General features: G+C 42.0%; 1 protein-coding gene across 1 annotated transcript in view; it reads left to right on the top strand.

The window, feature by feature from the left end:
* The window catches only part of LOC141112208 (uncharacterized), a 148,853-nt gene that overhangs the window by 94,405 nt on the left and 32,140 nt on the right, over positions 1–22,308 (top strand). The window contains exons 32-36 of the mRNA XM_073604803.1: positions 2,133–2,303; positions 7,708–10,253; positions 19,470–19,644; positions 20,473–20,720; positions 22,110–22,293. Coding sequence (XP_073460904.1) covers positions 2,133–2,303; positions 7,708–10,253; positions 19,470–19,644; positions 20,473–20,720; positions 22,110–22,293 — 3,324 coding nt within the window. The remainder of the gene's footprint in view (positions 1–2,132; positions 2,304–7,707; positions 10,254–19,469; positions 19,645–20,472; positions 20,721–22,109; positions 22,294–22,308) is intronic.

Below are 22,308 nucleotides of genomic sequence, written 5' to 3'. Positions count from 1 at the left end.
GGCGCTGGCCACTGGCCAGGACCTTGTGTAAAATTTTGACCCAAATTTTATCCTTCACACTATGGGGGAGATTTACAAAAACTGGTGCACATTGAATCTGGTGCAGCAGTGCATAGTAACCAATCAGCTTTTAGATTTTGTTATCAAATCTTAATTGGACAAGCTGAAGCTAGAAGCTGATTGGTTACTATGCACAGCTGCACTATATTCTATGTGCACCAGTTTTAGTAAATCTCCCCCTTTGAGTCCATTTAAGAATTCTTACCAAGGCACTATAATATAGGTGGACAAGCCCAAACCCCCCAGTCGTTTAGGACTTCAAAAAGTCAAATAGGATATTTTAGGTTTTTTTTACAGCCATGGGTAATCCATGGGTAATCGGAAAAAATTTTGCAGATTTGTTGTTCACAATTAGCAATGTGTGTATCAGTTGGATAGCACAATTTTTTTTTTACCTGGTAAAATGATGTCATCAGGACAGAAAGTGGAGGTAAAAGAGTCCCCAACAGGACATTTAAGACTAAAAAAAAAAAAGTTTTGTCTGGATGTACACTTTAAAGCAGGGATCTTCAAACTATGACCCTCCAGCTGTTGCAGAACTACACGTCCCATGAGGCATTGTAAAACTCTGACATTCACAGACATGACTAGGCATGATGGGAGTTGTAGTTTCTGAAAAACTGGAGGACCATAGTTTGAAGACCCCTGCTTTAAAGGATAAGTTTACCTTTTAGGAATAATATTAAATGCACATATTTTTGCAGAAAAAAATGTGCATTTATTATTTTTTTCTTGAGGAGCCTAGAAATATGTGATCAGTGAATCACAGGTGCAATGTCCAGGTCCTGCATACTCTCCCTCTAGCTTTGTGCCCATACCTCTGTAAGAGCCAGTTCACACCGAGGCAGCACGACTTGCAGCGAGACTTGCAGTGCGACTGCCTCAGGTAACCTGCACACGACAGCAGCGGCGATTTGCAAAACGGCTTCTACATAGAAGTCAATGCAAGTCGCCTCAAGTCGCCCCCAAAGTAGTACAGGAACCTTTTTCTAAGTCGGAGCGACTTGGATCGCTCCTATTAGAATGGTTCCATTGTACAGAACTGAACGCGACTTGTCAGGCGGCTAAGTTGCCTGACAAGTCGTCCCAGTGTGAACCGGCTCTGAGGTTTTCAGTTACAAAGCTGGAGGACGAGTGAATGGACTACGAGGCTGCTCATCAGTGCCTTCGCAGTCCACTTAGAGCTGCAAGCCATCTGCCATAGTGGAAGACTGGACTTGTAGTTTCTTCATTCTCAGATTGCAGTGAACGAATGATGCGGCTGCGCAGACGGAGCCTCGCAAAGCTGCACCATTTTTACAGTGAGACAGCGGGTGCGGGGAGCAGATCTCCTGCCTGCTGTCACAGTGAAAGGGGTGAATGGAGTGAGCGGGGTATGATGTTATACCCTAAACCCTTTAGTCTTTAAGTGCTAAAGATTAAAAACCATAATCCACATCAAACAATCATATATCCTGTTGTTAAAGTCATACAGGTAACTTCTAAATTCTAATTATTTTTATAGGTTGCAGCAAATATGAATGGTCATTTAGGTTTTTTTTTAAATAATTTCCACAGTGGACACTTCAATAATCTCACATTTTTAAGATGGCAAACCTCGTGGAAATGATCAGCTTTTCAATATAAGTCTTTTTCTGCCTACAAAAATATTAGGGACACAGATTATGGATTTGTAGATGTATTGGCTCTTGAAGTTTATATTTCACATTAAATTGTATAGGTCCTGACCGAGGCTTACTAGTCTTGTGCATAGTCCCCACTTTCGGTAAATCCCTCCCCAAATACCTACAAAAAAAGCAAAAAGAGCAGCACATTGCCTGTTTTGACTCATGTACATAATATGCAGCAACTATATGTTCTCAACCATATACATAATATATATAATAATATACATACAGTACATATACATAATATATATAATAATATACATACAGTACATATACATAATATATATAATAATATACATACAGTACATATACATTAATGAATATATACATGCATTATATAAATATACATGCTAACTGTGTTCTGTATTTTTGAACTGGTTTGTAAATAACTCATTATGCCAAAAGCGTACACATCCATTCCAACTACAAGCAAAGTAACTTCTATCACTACTACTACAATTACTCCAAGCACCACAACATGTACCACAGAGGAACCTGAGGAAACAACACCTGTTACCTCAGAAACTACTACAACTACTAAAGTAACTACTACTTCCACTAAGCCTACTTCAACAGGTAACAAAACACTTTATTACATTTCATCCTATTTCTGTCTCTATGTACTGAAAAGGACAGCTTGTCAATGGAAAACAAGTGCAAACAAAATGTCTGCATGTGTTACCACCCCTCCATTCCAGAGTTGCAGTTTCTGTCAGGGTCATTTTTGGGAGCGACAAATGCCTGCGTCCCCATGGCTATGCGCATTGGTCCCATTCTCCAATCCCTATGTCACTGCTAAGTCCTATAGTGACATAGGGGGTGACACATCTGGAAGTTTTAAATGTTGAAGACAATTATGGAGGCTGCTTTGCTGGAGTGGAAGGGTGGTCGGACATACTGGCCTCCACTAGAGATGAGTGAAACATACCTGGGTTTAAGCTCGAGGCAGAATCACAGAACATTAACAAATTTATGGTGTCAAACACAAACCCCATTCAAGTCCTTTGGAGACAAATGTTAAAAAAAAACGTTTCCAAACTGTGGCCTTTTGCTTGCCTTTACCTGACCCTTGGGGCACCATTCATTCCAATGATACAAGGCACTATTCCTTCCACTGACATCAAAGACAAGGGACTATTCCTTCCACTGACACCAAAGACAAGGGGCTGTTCCTTCCACTGACACCATAGATGTGGAATTAATTCACCCACTGACACCAATGATGGGCACTATTCCTCCCACTGACACCATTGTTTAATCCAACTGGCCAAAGTCCGGCCCCCCTAAAGTTTGAAGGACAGTAAACTGGCCCTTTGTTTTTGAAAGTTGGGAGACCCGTGATCTAGGTCAATAGGAAAGTGGTTGCCAAACAAATGGCATTGGCAGACTGGGCACTGCCCTGGGGAACATGTATTAAAGCAAAACATTTAAAAAAAATCTGTTTGATGGGGAGCAGAAATTTCACTAATGCTTTAAGGGCAACATTGAGAATGCAAATAACATGCCTGGGGGGGGGGGGGGGTGCCCTTAACCTACCTGTAAAGTAGTGCATCTGTACATTGTATGCAGCCTATTACATTAAAACTGACATCTTAAAAAAAAATAATGTAGCTTAAAGAGGAAGTAAACCCTCATGGGTTTTACTTCCTCTTTTGCTCCCTGCATAGTCTGCAAATTAAAAGCATAATGGGTTAGTATGCATTGCATACTAGCCCATTATGTGACACTTACCTGCAAACGAAGCCCGCGATGTCTCCTGTGCAGGCCGTGTCCATCTTCGCCCCTCTTCCTTTCGGGGCCGCGGACTCCGGCTCTGTGACTGGCCGGAGCCGCGTGATGTCACTCCGGCGCATGTGCGCGGAAGCTGTCAGTCATGGCACACGCTGGGGAAGAAACGGCACGGAGGTCCGTTTCTTCACAGCGCATGCGCCGATGATGTCATTGGCGCACTACAAGTGAAATATCTCCTAAATGGCGCATGTTTAGGAGATATTTCCACTACTTATAGGTAAGCCTCATTCTAGGCCTACCTATAGGTAGAAGTCACACACAAGCGTTTACAACCACTTTAAATTGCCTGCAAATGACAGTACCCAACTACTTCATTCTGATTGTAAACAAATGGCTAGGGATTCCTAATACAGATGTTAATAAGAGACCTTCACACATAAAAAAAAGGCAAAGATGAATTGGACCCTGCAGCAATTCTTGCCTGAAGGCTTCTATAAGGTAAGTATAAAAACAAAAAGAAGCATAACATGCAGTGGGGGAACAAAGTGAGAAGGGGTTGATTGAGGGGAAGAACAAAGTCTTGAGTGGAGCTTTTATACACCATTCCCAGCTACATTTTTTTTACTGTTGTTTAGAGTAGGAAAGGGTTATAACTTCTGTCATGCTTTTATTGCCATCTGTGTCCCTGTTGTGGGGATTTCTCCTCCTGGAAAAATAGAAAGCAGTTAAAATTACATTTAGGCCATTCCATTGTTTTAATTAGAAAAAATATTTTCTGAGATATTCTTTTTTAATATTGAAGTACAGTAGATGCAAATTAACCACTTCAGCCCCGGAAAAATTTACCCCCTTCCTGACCAGGTCATTTTTTGCAATACGGCGCTGCGTCGCTTTAACTGACAATTGTGCGGTCGTGTGATGTTGTACTCAAACAAAATTGATGTCCTTTTTTTCCCACAAATAGAGCTTTCTTTTGGTGATATTTGATCACCTCTGCGTTTTTTTTTTTTGTGCTATAAACAAAAAAAGAGCGACAATTTTGAAAAAAAACACAATATTTTTTATTTTTGTTATAATAAATATCCCAATTAAAAAAAAAAAAATGTTACCTCAGTTTAGGCAGATATGTATTCTTCTACATATTTTTGATTAAAAAAAACCCCAGCAATAAGCGTATTGATTGGTTTGCGCAAAAGTTATAGCGCCTACAAAATAGGTTATTGATTTATGGCATTTTTATTATTATTTTTTTACTAGTAATGGCAGCGATCTGCGATTTTTTTCAGGACTGTGACATTGCGGCGGACAGATCAAACACTTTTTTGACACTTTTTTGAAACCATTGACATTTAACCACTTGACGTCTGTGCTATAGCCGAATGACGGCCACAGCGCGGACCTGAATTTCCGGGAGGCCGTCATATGACGGCCTCCCCTGGACGCGCGCGGAGCGCGCTGAGAGCGCTGTGATCACCAAGTCACTGAGACTCGGGTGATCACCGATCCGAGTAAGGGACCAGTCCCAGCCCCTTACCATGTGATCAGCTGTCAGCCAGTGACAGCTGATCACATGATGTAAACAAAAGTTCTATAATCGTTTTTTTTTTTTCCTCATGCTGACAGCGTGTGGAGAAAAAAAAGCCAATCAACGGCTCATCTGCAAGGGACATCGGTCCTGAAGAGGAAGAGGCAATTATGCCTCATCTGTGCCACCTGCAATTGCCACTTGACAGTGCCCACAGTGCCCACCAGTGCCACCTCAATGCCCACCAGTGGTGCCAATCAGTGACACCTAGCAGTGCTGCCTATCAGTGTAACCGATCAGTGCCCATTATTGCCACCCATCAATGCCCATCACTGCCACCCATCAGTGCCCAATACTGCCACCTATCGGTGCCCATCAGTGCCGCCTCATCAGCGTACATCAATGAAGGAGAAAAATTACCCGTTTTAAAATTTTTATAACAAAATATATAAAAAAAAAAAAATTTAAAATTCGGTCTTTTTACATTTTTTTAACAAAAAATAAAAACCTCAGAGGTGATCAAATGCCACCAAAAGAAAGCTATTTGTGGGGAAAAAATGGTAAAAATTCAATTTGGGTACAGTGTTGTATGACTGTGCAATTGTCATTCAAATTGCGTCAGCGCTGAAAGCTGAAAATCGGTCTGGACAGGAGGTGGGTTTAAGTGCCAAGTAAGCAAGTGGTTATACAGCGATCAGTGCTATAAATAGCCACTGATTACTTTATAAATGTCACTGGCAGGGAAGGGGTTAACACTAGGGGGTGATCAAGGAGTTAAATGTGTTCCCTCACTGTGTGTTCTAACTGTGGGGGGATGGGACTGACTTGGGGAGGAGACCAATTGGTGTTCCTATACACTAAGAACACACAATCTGTCTCCTCTCCCCTGACAGGACATAGATTTGTGTGTTTACTGCTCTGTCACAAGCGATCGCAGCTGTTTGGCGAATATCGGGCACACACATCGGCTGGGCACACACATTGGCTCCTCAGTGACGCGGCGCGCGTGCGCCCCCTATACCCCTTAAAGCGATTCGCGCAGGGGAGCCATTCTGCCCTGTCAAACGACGGCATGCGGTCGGCATGTGGTTAAATCACTAAAATCTCATGTAAGCTTTAGCATTGTAAAACAATATCAAAAGTCAGGTTCAACATGTTTCAATCTGCAGCTGTCATTAAAATAATACCTGGTGAGTTTGGCGTGAAGGTCCTTGTGTAGGCACTTCCTGTTAGAGGATGAGAGCACTCTCTTCTTGTCTACCAATTGTTCTCATGTTGTCACTATGGCAAATAATCTCTTATTGTATGGGTATGATCCACTGCTGTCACCTTAGGAAACATTCCTTGATAAATGAAGTGCAACAGCTGATGGCGTACAGACATGGAAACAAGATATGGCTACAAAAAAAGTTGCAAAAGGTTTGCAGTACTAGCATGCAACAAAGGATGAAAAAAGTGAAAATAGTATTTTATGAAAAAAAAAAAGCCAGTTTGTGACATAGTGGGGTTGATCTACTAAAACTTGAGAGTGCAAAAAAATCAGGTGATGCTGTACATTTTAGCCAGTCAGCTTTTAACTTCAGCTGGTTCAGTTAAGCTTTGGCAATAAAACCTGGAAGCTGATTGGTTCCTATGCACAGCTGCACCAGATTTTGCACACTTCAATTTCAGTAAATCAACCCCAATGTGCTTTGGCAAGCAAAATGCCATTCAGTTACTTTAATCATGACAATAGGGGTTGGGATTTATAAATATTGTGTTCGTCATGTCAGGCCACTTCCACACTAGCAGACCAGTTAGGTCTGCATGTCAGTTTTTCAGGCGGTCACAATCGCACCCTCTAGTCTCCTCTATGGAGCTGCGGGTGTCAATAGACATGTGTCCGTTGTCACCTGCCAAAATCCGTTCTGATTCTATCTGCAAAAAACAGACTGATGGGGATCTGTTCTCTATCCATCTGGTGGTTCGGATCGGATGGCAGTCAGGTGTAAATGGACAGGCAGTCTGTTTACATCCAAACTCCCTTAGGGTCCTTTCACACTGGGGCGGGGGCGTTGTCGGCGGTAAAGTGCCGCTATTGTAAGCGGCGCTTTACCGTCAGTATGCGGCCGCTAGCGGGGCGGTTTTACCCCCCTGCTAGCGGCCGAGAACGGGTTAAAACCACAGCAAAGCGCCTCTGCGGAGGCGCTTTGCCGGCGGTATAGTCGCGCCGTCCCATTGATTTCAATGGGCAGGAGCGGTGAAGGAGCAGTATACACTCCGCTCCTTGACCGCTCCGAAGATGCTGCTGGCAGGACTTTTTTTACCGTCCTGCCAGCGCATCGCTCCAGTGTGAAAGCCCTCGGGGCTTTCACACTGGACTGAAAGCAGCAACACTTTCGGGTCGGTTTGCAGGCGCTATTATTAGGGCAATAGCGCCTGCAAACCGCCCCAGTGTGAAAGGACCCTTAGAGGAGATTGGGCTGTGTCTGTGTCTGCTCTGCATAAGTGGAGTGGACACAGACCATACACTAGCCTTCTCACCAGGGATCAGCGAACACATTCCCCACTAAGCAGGCAGACTCCAATGGAGCCCCCCCCCCCATGTGTAAGGGGCCTAAGTCAATATTATAAAGCTGGACTTTCAGTAGGTTAAAATAGTTTGAACACAAAATGTATCTATTACAACTGGAAACATCATGAATCTGAGTGTGTTTTACTAACTTATCTTTTGATTTCTTACAGCTCCTACAACGACTACAACTTCTGTAACCACAACCACAACTGAATCCACAACAACAGAAACCCCTACTACAACTGAATCCACAACACCAACAACTACTACCACAACTACTACAACACCCACCACAACCACAACTGGATCCACAACAACAGAAACCCCTACTACAACTGAATCCACAACAACAGAAACCCCTACTACAACAACACCAACAACCACTACTACAACTACTACCACAGCTACTACAACACCCACCACAACCACAACAACAGAACCCCCTACTACAACAAAATCCACAACACCAACAACTACTACCACAACTACTACAACACCCACCACAACCACAACCACAACTGGATCAACAACAACAGGAACCCCTACCACAACTGAATCCACAACAACAGAAACCCCTACTACAACAACACCAACAACCACTACTACAACTACTACCACAGCTACTACAACACCCACCACAACCACAACAACAGAACCCCCTACTACAACAAAATCCACAACACCAACAACTACTACCACAACTACTACAACACCCACCACAACCACAACCACAACTGGATCAACAACAACAGGAACCCCTACTACAACTGAATCCACAACAACAGAAACCCCTACTACAACAACACCAACAACCACTACTACAGCTACTACCACAGCTACTACAACACCCACCACAACCACAACAACAGAACCCCCTACTACAACAAAATCCACAACACCAACAACTACTACCACAACTACTACAACACCCACCACAACCACAACTGGATCCACAACAACAGAAACCCCTACTACAACTGAATCCACAACAACAGAAACCCCTACTACAACAACACCAACAACCACTACTACAACTACTACCACAGCTACTACAACACCCACCACAACCACAACAACAGAACCCCCTACTACAACAAAATCCACAACACCAACAACTACTACCACAACTACTACAACACCCACCACAACCACAACCACAACTGGATCAACAACAACAGGAACCCCTACTACAACTGAATCCACAACAACAGAAACCCCTACTACAACAACACCAACAACCACTACTACAGCTACTACCACAGCTACTACAACACCCACCACAACCACAACAACAGAACCCCCTACTACAACAAAATCCACAACACCAACAACTACTACCACAACTACTACAACACCCACCACAACCACAACTGGATCCACAACAACAGAAACCCCTACTACAACAACACCAACAACCACTACTACAACAGCTACTACAACACCCACCACAACCACAACTGGATCCACAACAACAGAAACCCCTACTACAACAGAATCCACAACACCAACGACTACTACAACAACTACTACAACACCCACCACAACCACAACTGGATCAACAACAACAGGAACCACTACTACAACTGAATCCACAACAACAGAAACCCCTACTACAACAACACCAACAACCACTACTACAACTACTACCACAACTACTACAACACCCACCACAACCACAACTGGATCAACAACAACAGGAACCCCTACTACAACAGAATCCACAACACCACCAACTACTACCACAACGACTACAACACCCACTACAACCACAACTGAATCCACAACACCAACGTCTACTACAACAGAAACCACAACCACAGCTACTACAACACCCACCACAACCACAACAACAGAACCCCCTACTACAACAGAATCCACAACACCACCAACTACTACCACAACTACTACAACATCCACTACAACCACAACTGGATCAACAACAACAGAAACCCCTACTACAACAGAATCCACAACCCCACCAACTACTACCACAGCTACTACAACACCCACCACAACCACAACTAAATCCACAACACCAACGTCTACTACAACAGAAACCACAACAACACCAACAACCACTACTACAACTACGACCACAGCTACTACAACACCCACCACAACCACAACTGGATCAACAACAACCCCTACTACAACAGAATCCACAACACCACCAACTACTACCACAACTACTACAACACCCTCCACGACCACAACTGGATCAACAACAACAGGAACCCCTACTACAACAGAATCCACAACACCACCAACTACTACCACAACTACTACAACTCCCACTACAACCACAACTGGATCAACAACAACAGGAACCCCTACCACAACTGAATCCACAACAGAAACCCCTACTACAACAACACCAACAACCACTACTACAACTACTACCACCACTACTACAACACCCACCACAACAACAGAAACCCCTACTACAACAAAATCCACAACACCAACAACTACTACCACAACGACTACAACACCCACTACAACCACAACTGAATCCACAACACCACCAACTACTACCACAACTACTACAACACCCACCACAACCACAACTGAATCCACAACACCACCAACAACCACTACTACAACTACTACCACAACTCCAGAAACCACTACAACATCAGGAAAAACTAGCACAAATACTGCAACAACCATTACCACAACAAGACTTCCTGGCTGCCCATTTGAACCTCATCGGGAGGTGAGTAATCTTTTCACTTTATATACATAAAAACAAATGCTATATAAAATGTATTATAAATATTCCACGGTTGTGTATCTGTGTTATCATTTATTATTCCTCATTATACCACTCAATAAATATATGACAAGTGTTATAGATGTATTGTTAATGTTCTTCTGTTCTGCTTCAGTGAAGACCTGCCCCAAAATCTACCAACACACTTGAGGCTTAAAAAAGGGGCTTTATTAAAGTGTCAAGAGCCTCTGAAAAGCCCAGGCTGTGCAGCTGCCACCACTTAAGGCTGCTGGTCAAGCTTCACACTCCCCCCCACCAAAAGTCCTTTGTCCCACAAAGAATCAGTATTTGTACATCAAAAAGTAACCAAACCGTGTACATGGCATTAAGTAAAAAAAACGAGTTCAAAAATTAAACACTTTGTTTTTGAGGATAAACTTATTTTATAACATCTTACAAAAGGTGTAGGCAGGGGGTACTCCCACCAAAGTGTGTCGGGAAATGGGCATAAGAAAGTCTTTTCTCTGTGGTGACGACTTCTTCCAAACCGTTCCCTGGTTACCAATCTCTTGGCCCTTTGTTAGTGGATTTAGATGCCTCTGATGTAGAATGTTCCTTTTTAGGCTCAAGGGTTGGTGGAGAGAGTTCTTCCACCTATCCGATTGGCTCAGCTGAGTTCCCCTCTTCTTCTCTTGCCTGAAGCACAAACTCTGGAGCTTCAGGCCTAAGAGTTCTCGAGTAGTTTATGGGATCTTGACTTTGGGGATAATCCATTGGGGCAGCTCTGGGGGGCAGAGCTGTCCTCTGTATATAACACAGACAGGAATGATAGTAGCTTTCAACTTCAGCTCTCATGCATGGCAAGTAGAACCACCTTTAACCAGCCTAACCAGTCCTTTCTGGTTCCAGGTGACCATGTTTATCTTGGCCATCTATTTATCATTAGCAAGGCTGTTAATACTGTAATTATATGCTTTTTGTGAAGGAACCATCGCTTCATGTCATGCTGTCTTGCAATTGTAACCAATCCCACTCTTTGTGATTGTTTGTCAGCAGTTCTCTGGGCAATATCTTTCTAAATCTTTCAAAGGCAGATTACAGATGGGACCTGCTTCTTGGTCCTTCCTCAAGTTTTTCTTGGTGGTAGTAGACATGTCTCCATCTTGTGCTTGAGTTAAGTTACAGTAGATCTTTGGGACACCTGCAGCAGTGAACCAATGTCTTTGGCCCCTGTCTGTCTTTGGGGCTTGGATACCTTCTGGCTACAGCTAAGTCTATTCATCTGTGGAGGCCTCAATGCCATGTGGACTTCAGGGTGTCAGCATCTCTGTTTCCCAGTCCTGGATGGTATTTCAGACTGAAGAGAAATCCTGATAGAGCTGCTACCCACCGATATCCTGTAGTGTCTAGCTTGGCTGCCATAAGCAGGTAAGTGAGCCGATTATTGTCTGTCTTGATTTAAAATTCTGCCGCATACAAATATTATTTTTTCTTGTATATGGCTGCCCACTTCAAGAGGGGTATATTTTTTATTACACCATGCACAATTTTTCCATTGATAGTGGAACTGTATCTGAGCATCAGAGAGATACACCAGAGAGAGAGAAGTGAGTTGGTCCAGTAGGCAATTTAGGAGAAGGAAAAAATGCAACAGGAAATATCAGGATTTCCTATTAATGCAAGGAGAAGCAGTTATGATATAAATCATTCAGATTATATTTCCACTTCACAAGATGAGTCTGCTCTTTACATAGTTTTGCTTCTACTTGCTATTTTGATCTGTTTTTTTCACTAGTGAATATTAATCATTTCTCCTGGAAAGACACGGAGCAGCACTTTCCCAGTACTTGGTAGAGGCATGATGTGTCTGACACTAGAATAGATATCACTCATGAATCTAATTCCTATGAGTTGGATTTTCGTGATTTATGTTTATTACATGATATTAGCAAATTAGATAGTAATAGCTAGATTTAACACAAAAATAACATCTACCCAAAGTTAGGGTCCATTAAATCCATTATATCTAAATTCAATCTTGATTCTACCCTATACAGGACAGGGTTGAGTAAATGGTAATATTTCAGAAGCTTGTGAAACAAGATCTAGTTGCAATAGCTAAAAAAGGTGAGTATAGTTACAACCCATTGGAAACAGAATCTCAAAAAATGTGGGATTCTACGTTTTCTTAGGGTTAATCCAGCTATCGTTATTAATAATGCAGACAAGGGGGCTGATGATTATCAAGGTGAATTTTTGTATACCCCATGGTTTAGGTTTACAGGCTTAAAAACATCTTTTGGACTGCTATACTAAATATTTAGCTGATTTGAATCACTTTTTTCTTAGAAGCAGTCACACAATGCTGAATTTTTTGTTGTTTGACAATTTTTGCACCTTGAGGCTGCAATTCCCCACATCAAATTCACAGGACAGACTGTGACCAACTCTCAATAGAGCCGGTTCACACAGCTTCGGGGTGGCCGCGGAGCGCACTGGAAAAGGGTCCTGTGCGTCTTTGGCTCTATTGCAGGTGTGAATTCTTGCAAAAATTCAGACCTGATTTGCAACTGAAATGGTGAACAGAGATGCACCTGACCCCCTGCAGTGACCCATGGCCGCTGCAAGTGTTAACCCAGCCTCAGAGACATGGTGCTTCCAAGGGTGAAAAGTTTGCACCAACCTATGACAACCTTTATATGGGTTGTTAGGAGGAGTACCATGTCTACAGAGATGCCAGCCATTTTAGAGGCCAAGCAAGGTTCTTTTCTTGTTACAAAGACAATGTGATTTTCATTGTGCATCAGGAGATACCTTTAACAGAATTTATGGAGTACTTCAATAATTAGTTAGGCTGGGTTCATACCAATGCAAATTGGACGTGGGTTTCCCCACATCCAATTCGCATGACAGAAGACTGAGACTTGAGTGTGAGTCAGGCTCCATTTTAGCTGTTTGAAAGCTTATTAAAACCAGTCAGATCACTCTTCCTCTATTGATTCCCATAGCTTTCTAGGCCTCTTGACTTGATGGGCCTGGTCTGATGACTTTAAGTCATCTTCCTCCTCTTCGTTACTCAGTTGTTCATTGAGGGATTGAACTGCCTTACTGATTCCCTCTACAAACTTTCAGTAGTAGGAGAAAAATCTCAGGAATGGTGTCTCCTCTTCCTGAATTCATTGTAGCACTTTCTCAATTCGTTCTTTCTGCTCTTCCAGTGCCCATACAGAGGCAATAATATCATCTAGATATACAAGCTCCAGACAGTCCTTGATGCTTCCTGTTGTACTTGTAGAAAGCCAGCGGGCTAGTGAAGATGGTTTTCTCTAGGTCCTCTGGTGGTATTCGCTCCTCAAGTTCAGAATGCTAAACCACTCTGCCCAATACAGACATTGCAGAATGTCTTCTATACATGGGGTGGCGTACTGGTCTGGAATGGTCTCTTGATTGAGGATCAGTCATAGGACAACTACTTGAGTTCAATGTCCTAGAGTTTTAGATCTTCTAATTCTGCAGAAGCAGGTGTTTAAGCTGTTTGTCATAAAAGTCTGTGTACAACAGGGACACTTGTGCACCTGGGTAGAGAACGGCCCTGTAGATGGCTTCCGCTTAAACAGGCACTATGGGAAAGGAGCCTCCAGAAAACTTTTGACCCACCAGTATACACCGTACAGAGCCTTTAAGTTGCAAACCAATTTTACAGCAAGTGCTCTCAGACTGTTGGTAATTCTTTGCTTCCTCAGCACTTAGGGATACCCCACTCCTCTTGGGCTTGAGATAGGCTTGACTCATCCATGTTTTAAAGTCCTCTTACCCTGACTGAAAGAAATTGAGATTTTAACAAAAATACAAAATTACAATGCCACAATGCAGTATTTATACAGCATAATGGTAACACAATCCAATAACCCAATATTTATACACTTACTAAATAGATAGCCAGAGGCCTAACCCCGAAAAATCTGAGTCCTAGCCCACCCTACTGGCAGTAGTGCTAAACAGTAGTCCTGCTGGCATTGGGACTTGTTGTCTTTGGTGGAGCACTTAATACTGTTTTGTAATCCCAAATGGGTAAGAGTGTTTCCAAAGGAAAAGGGTCAATTGTAATCCTCACAAAAGGCAACACAATCTTAACAGGCAACTGAAAAAGTTAGTGGCAGGAGGGCTCCCACCACAGTGGCAGATTTTTGAGTCCTCTCTACAAAGGTCAGTAACAGGCACCGCCTCTGCCCAGATCAGCATAGTCTCTCACCAAGATGAGCGAAGAAGCTGCAGTCTCTCGGATCAGCTGAATCCTCACACAGGCAGCCCAGCAGTAGTAGCAGTCTCTCAGCAGCCCTGCACACCATGTACTTGTCCAGCAGCAGCCACAGTCCCCCATGTAGCCTTCTCAGTGCCACCTTCTACTTGGACCGTGCAGCAGCCTCTGAGTAGCGCAACACAGATCCTTGCTCAGTACAGCTACCTACCCAGCAGCATAGAACCTCTATTGTGCCTCTGCACAGCTCACCTTTCAAAACCAGCCAGGCAAAGAAGGCATCAGGCACTGCAGCACTGTGGGCTTCTCTGATTCTCTCCTCTTGCTTTCTCCCAGGAGCCTGTGTCCAGCTCAGGCTTTCTTCACTTCAATCATACTCTCTGTCAGGTGGTGGGGGGGCTTACAGCCTCCTTTCACTGCTTTCCCCATCCAATCCTGTGGCTAGAGACCGCCAACAGCAGTGGGTGACTTTTAAATAGCCTGGGCCATGTGGCTGCTGCCCCTTTAAGTCCATTAGCTGGGCTTTACAAATAAGCATTTTATTCAACAGAACAGCAAAAAAATATAATTCTGATATAACAATATGCTGTATAACAGTATCATTTTTAAGAAAACAGCAGTCCTTGGGCTTCAGTCAGGTGGCTTAGCCTAATCTGAGATGATGCCATCAGCCTGATGTAGGCTGAAGGAAGCATTTCCTGTTTCTTCGCCCCAGCAATCAGACTGTACATTGTAACTTTGTAGCAAGACTCAAGGTAAGAGGCTACAGCAAGGGGACTGATCTTTGTCAGACATTTGTCAACACAAACAAAATCTATACAAGTACCATGATTTAAGTACTGTGTTATCTCTGAGCCAGCAGCTCAGTCCAGGAAGTAAATGCTGACACTGGATAATGCCCAAACAAAGATGGTCATATCCTTCCGGAAATAAGCATAGATAAACACATTTTAACCGCTTCAATACAGGGCATTTTCACCCCCTTCCTTCCCAGACCAATTTTTAGTTTTCAGCGCTGTCACACTTTAAACGACAATTGCGTGGTCGTGCGACATTGTACCCAACAAAATTGACATCCTTTTTTCCCCACAAATAGAGCTTTCTTTTGGTGGTATTTGATCACCTCTACGGTTTTTATTTTTTGCGCTATAAACAAAAGAAGTGCGACAATTTAAAAAAAAAACACAATATTTTTTACTTTTTGCTATAATAAATATCCCAATTTTTTTTTTAAAAAAACAGTTTTTTTCCTCAGTTTCGGTCGATACGTATTCTTCTACATATTTTTGGTAAAAAAAAAAAATCGCAATAAGCATATATTGATTGGTTTGCGCAAAAGTTATAGCGTCTACAAAATATGGGATAGATTTATGGCATTTAAAAAAAAAAATATTTATTTTTTTTTTACTAGTAATAGCAGCGATCGTGATTTTTTTTCGTGACTGCGACATTATGGCGGACACATCGGACACTTTTGACACATTTTTGGCACCATTAACATTTATACAGCGATCAATGCTATAAAATTGCATTGATTACTGTATAAATGTGACAGGCAGGGAAGGGGTTAACCACTAGGGGGAGACGAAGGATTAAATGTGTTTCCTAGGAGAGTGATTATAACTGTAGGGGGAGGGGACACACAAGGGGAGGAGACCGATCGGTGTTCCTCTGTACTGGGAACACAGGTTGGTCTCCTCTCAACTGACAGGACGTGGATCTGTGTGTTTACACACACAGATCCACGGTCCTGCCCGGTTAACCGGCAATCACGGGTGCCCGGCGGACATCGTGGCCGCTGGGCACACGCACCGGGTCCCGAGCAACGCCCGGGAAGTCCGTCGGCCGGGAAGCCCAGGCCATCATATGATGTCCACCCAGGATGGGAGATCCCATCTGTGGATGTCATTTTACTATACGCTAGTAATGAAGTGGTTAAAGCAGTTGTATACCCTTAGAAAAAAGAACGAGGTCCCTGTATCGCAGGCCGGTCCACGCCGAGGGAGCTGACATTTTGCACTCGACGTGTCTTCCGGGTTCGTGGCACCAGCGCTGTGAGTGGCCGGAGCCGTGATGAGTCTTCTTCCTGCCAAGGCATACACAGTGCATGTGCCTCTGACATCAGCAGCTGCATACAAAGTGAATATCTCATAAACCGTACAGGTTCAGGAGATATTAATTTTACCTACAGGTAAGCCTTAATATAGGCTTATCTGTAGGTAAAAATTTAAAAAATGGGTATACAACCACTTTGAGAGGGATGCCATGGAAAAAGATCAAATCTCCAAGTTTGACTGAATCTGGAAACCCTGGATCACGCACTGTTTACCACCAACTTTAGACCTAACTGTCCTTGTGCCATGGTAGTAATCACCCCACCGCCCCTACTAAGCACTGCGCTGGCGACCGGACCATCTCCATGGACTCACTTCCTTTCTTCCTTCTCTCTCTCTTCTCTTTCCCTCCTCTCTGGACGTGGAGCTCCCCCCACTCTGTACAATACAAGCTTCATCTCCCCAGACTAAACCCCATCCTACTGTCCCCAGATATCTTTACCTTATTTGTATCCCAGCTGTTACTTTTTGTATTCTTACAATGTTCACCACATTAGTCCAGCTACAAGTTTATCCTACCACCTACTGCAAACCCATGTTAGCTGGTGGACTGCACTATACCATGCTTCACCAACTCTGTTTACGCCTGATTGTGTTGGTTTAATTCTGATCTCTGTTATCCTATGTAAACCTAAAAAACCTCCTTAACAAGTAAAGACATTTTAAGAGGGAGTGCTGTGGTCTTTGTGAGAGTTAATACCTGTAAGTGCTACCCACACATATATACTGTATATACATATTGAATATATTTGATGATAGGTCTACTTTAAATTACAGCTTGGTTTATATAAAACACCAGCTACTGGCGATCAGATATACACTATAAAAACATATTATGTTGCCAAAACTTTTTGGGTACCTGACCATCTTACCTATATGAGCTTGTTGGACATCCCATTTCAACCCATTTCCTCCCATTTCAAATCTGTACGAATCGATAGTTGGCTTCCCTCTTTACAACTAAAAAATCCTCCCTCTTCTAGGAAGGTTTCCCACAAGATTTTGGATTGCGTTTCTGGGAATTAGTACCCACTCTGCCAGAAGATCATTTTTTGATGTTGGACAAGAAGATATGGCTTATGCTTGGCATTGGTCAAGGCTTTATGCAGGTCACTCCACTCCCAACTCATCACACCAAACAGACCTAGCTTTGTACAGTCATTCTGGAACAGGGGGTCTTCCTCACACTGTTGTCACAAAGTTGAACACACAACTGTCTAAAATGTCTTTGCATACTGTATTATTAACACTAACCTTCCCTGGAAATAACTGAACTAATTTTGAGGGGTATCCATATTCTTTTGGCCATATGATTGTAAGTGTTGGTCAGGTGTCCACAAACTTTTGCCCAATATAATGCATACTGCAAAGGTTTAAGAGTTTTTAAACAGGCTTTAAGTAAAGAGGTCTGGCTATGATGAGTGTCAGTTTTACAAACACCGCTGATTTCCTGGCCGCTGTCTTCATTAAAAGGACACAATAGGTTACCTCTAGTAAGCCCTATTTAGCCTAATGAGGCTATTTGCATAGAAGGCTGCAATTGTCCATTAGCAAATACAAATAATAGTTCATGCTTTTTCTAAAGCTATGGAGGCTTTCATGTCCATGTGCATTTTTGTGAATATTCCAGGTAAGTTTTTTTGTAGTCAGATAATATTTTAGACTTCTTATTTGTGTAATGCTACTTAAATAAGTAGGAGCCTGTTTATAAAAAAAAAAAGCATTTTCCCATCCATAAGAAATATTTTCTTGTATTTTGTCAATACGATTATATCCTGTGATTGTCAGCTCAATCAAGTGGCCATAATGCAGAATTTTCAAGCTTGAGGTATTTCAGAGAATTAACTGCATTACAGCCACTAGGTGGTGATTACGGTCATAGGAAATAATCATACTAGACAAAGTACAGGGAAAATTTAAGGCTGGGCAAATGCTTGTTAGATTCATTTAGCAAATTTTTATGCATATTACCCCACATTTTCAGTAAACATACAAAAAGCAGTTACACAAATATAAACTCTCAATTGCTGCACTAGTAATAGAAATTTTCCAAACCTATTTTTGGATGACACTCTTACTTCTTCTTAATATGTATAGCATTAAATGTATTTTTTTCCCTTTGATGTACAGAAAATTGTTTAATTTATAACACATTCTGAAGTTAAACCAAAGTCACAGGGCATCTTCTTCTTTTGACCAATTATTTTAAATGGTAAAATCCATAGGGGTGAATAAAAACTGTAGCTGCTGACTTTAAATATATGGAAACGTACCTGTCCAGGGAGCCCGCGATGCCGGCACCGGATGGCGGCACGGGACATTCGTGCTGGGGGGATCTGAAGGATGGAGGGGGAAGATTTTTTACTGGGGTGGGGGGGGATTTGTTAGGGGTTAATCATGCAGGCTAGTGCCCAATTTTTTTTTGAGGGGTGGGAATGCTGACGCATAATGCTCATACATATTGAAAGGAGGGGGGAGGGGGGAGGGCGCAGTTTGCCATATTTGTCCTGGGCTCCAGGTGACCTTGTCCCGGCACTGGGGGAGATTGAAGAGAGCACAGCTCGACCTTATTTACTCAGCTCAGTGAAGATTCACTTTGCAAGATGAATATTCAGTATGATAAGTCAGCAGCCTAGATTCCTTCATTAAATCGACTTGTATTGTATTTTATGGCTGTGGATTCTGGGCTACTTTCCTACTTTCCCTGTCCTGTATCTAATGAATGCTGCAAAACATATACAAATTATGCCAATGTCATCCAGCACAGTGGTATATTAGATACTATTATATAAGAATTGTTTTTTGATGAATATTTCACAAATACTTACAACCCTTTTGTTTTTCCAGCATAATGAAACTTGGATGCTGTGTAACTGCACCATGGCAAGATGTCTTGAAAACAACACAGTAGAGATCATTGAACTGAAGTGTGAGCCCCCACCTAAAATAAAATGTGCCAGTGGTTTAGAACCAATAGCTGTACCAGACGATGACTTATGTTGCTGGCACTGGGAATGTGACTGTAAGTGTTTTTCATTTGGATCATATCAGTAACTTTTCATCATTTGCCTACTTAATACAAATATACATGTAGCGTTACCCCCGTAGGGGCTGCTGAATGTAGTGGTCCGTCTGTCACCCTACCCAGCCAGGCACACACTTTTCACTCGTTCAGAGACATGAAAGCAGTCCTTGCACTTGTTGTTTATGCTTTATTGGGGGAATTTAACTTGGATAGGAATGGGAAACTTATGAGATGCCCAGGTAATCAACAGTCGATATTGGGACCAACTATATACACTTCTGTATATATACTCTCCTCTTCTCCTCCTGCACTTCTTGCTTGCAGACTATCACTTCTCCAGCACATCACATTCTTCTATTTCCTGGACTAGCTAGCACTGTAGGCCTGACACTGGCTCAGCCAGGCCTAAAGCAGATGCCCTTTGCAGACAGGGACCACGGGCCCCTATGGTGTAGCAAAAATAGAAAGTTCCAGTTCTAACTGTCCCTGTGGCTGCTGCTCCCAGCACCAACTCTTCAGGCACTCCCAGCCTGAAGTCGTGAAGCAAAGGCTCATGGCCCTGGCATGTGTACACCCCCTCCACTGCCTCTGCAGGTAAAGAGGAACAGCTGGTTTGGTGGTAAAACTGCCCCCCTTCCTAAACACTAGTGTGAACAAACCCTTAATCAGTCTGCAACGCAATAAAGAATATAACATCTTCCAACTCTGCCTTGAATAAGTGATTTTATTGATTATAATATCAAATTAAAAAACAAAGGATTACTATGTACAGTAGCAAAAATGTGTTTTATTTCAATAACTGTAAACTTTTATTCTGTCATGAAGGTGTTTGCATGGGTTGGGGTGACCCCCATTATATCACATTTGATGGCACCTACTATAGCTATCAAGGTAACTGCACCTATACTCTAGTGGAAGAGATTACAAAGAAGATTGATAATTTTGGAGTATACATCGATAACTATGATTGTGCAGCTCGAGACCGAGTATCTTGTCCACGTGACATCATTGTCCGTCATGAATCTCAGACAATACGCATTGCTTTAAAGACCCCGATGCCTATCAGCTTACAGGTAGGATGTATATGTATTCATTATGTTGGTTGAAAACCAGCATTCCTACTATTTAAGATTAATGGAAACTAATAATAATTTGATATGTGATGCAAAGCACCTGTATTTTTTATTTTTTTTAACCAAATAAGGGCAGCAAAAACAATTTTTCATTATGACAAACAGATTCATTTTCAACCCCTTTATTTAATAAAATACTGGTAAATCTTAAACAAATCTTAACATGCTGTTAACATTTCATGAGCGCTGGGAATCCTAGCTTAAGGTGGGTTGCTGCTATCTGAGTCTTGCTGATTTTTCTAAGCAAAAATGAGGCTTACTAACCATTACTTCTCCATGAGTATGTTTAAAGCGTAAACATTTTTTTATTGCTGCATGTTTCCTTGCTAATCAGTTTCCCCTCTTCATCTTCCTGGTGACCATTGTCAAGCGATGAGATATCTAAAATTTTACAGCTGTCAAATGCACAGGAGGAGAAGGGAAATTTTCCAATGGGGACACCCATTTCAGTGACAGTCTCAGAAGGGCTATTTCCATTTTTAATACATTTTTTTCACATTCTCTGTTCTGTTTCAGAACAAGAAGTGAAAGAAAATCTTCCACAGGGCCAAAGATAAAAAGCACAACAGGAGGTTTACCTTTCCTTACTCTAATCAAAAATAAAAAAAATATTTTAGCTTTAAATACACTTTAAATATATTTCCACTTTTGCAACCACATTGGCATGACAGCTACTTTATATTTGTTACATGGTCTCATTCACATAGCATAACCTAAAAAAAAAATAATAAATAAATAAAGCTTGGATTTTACTTGTTTTTTTTTTTCCTGAGAACTCCAAAACTGAATTTTTTTCTCTTATGCATAAGGGGGTGGGAAGTTAATGTTTACCATAATTAATTGTTTACCATAGTTACCTCTATCTGTACTCTGCATGCAGATCTCATTGTAAGTTGTAAGCTAGATTTGAACACTGTCTGTCCTAACAAATGGTTCAAAATGTAGAAGCTTGGTTTCTATATTTTATGTTAATGAGGGGATACTCACTGGGGGAGGTTTACTAAAATTGCTGCATACAGAATATGGTGCAGCTGTGCATAATAACCAATCAGCTTCTAGGTTTTATTGTCAAGGCTTAAAGAATATGTAAACTCAACATTTCATATTCCTCATATGTACCTGCCGTACCATGTACATATATAAAAAGTATCCTGTTCTCTTTGTATTGTTCCTTTGTGTGAAATCCCTGGCTGGCAGTCCCTCTATTTCTCAGTTTGGAAAATTGGTCCCTTCCTTAGGACACTAGATCATACAGTTCTATGCAGCTACTACTGCCAACTCTCATAATAAAAACCTTTATACATTTCTTATTTTGTTCTGTTTATCTAGGTTTCTGTAAACAATGAAATTGTAGCAACCCCCTATAAAAAGTATGGAGTGACTGTGTATAGATCTGGAATCAATTATGTGGTCGAAATTCCAGAATTGGGGGCTAATATCACATACAATGGCATGGACTTCTCCGTCAAACTACCGTATCGTCTTTTTGGACACAATACACAGGGACAGTGCGGTAAGCTTCTGTTGG

This window comes from Aquarana catesbeiana, linkage group LG11 (assembly GCF_042186555.1).
Source record: "Aquarana catesbeiana isolate 2022-GZ linkage group LG11, ASM4218655v1, whole genome shotgun sequence".
NCBI lineage: Eukaryota > Metazoa > Chordata > Amphibia > Anura > Ranidae > Aquarana > Aquarana catesbeiana.
The sequence above is the reverse complement of the archived record's forward strand: the minus strand, read 5'-3'. Positions and strand labels throughout refer to the sequence as shown.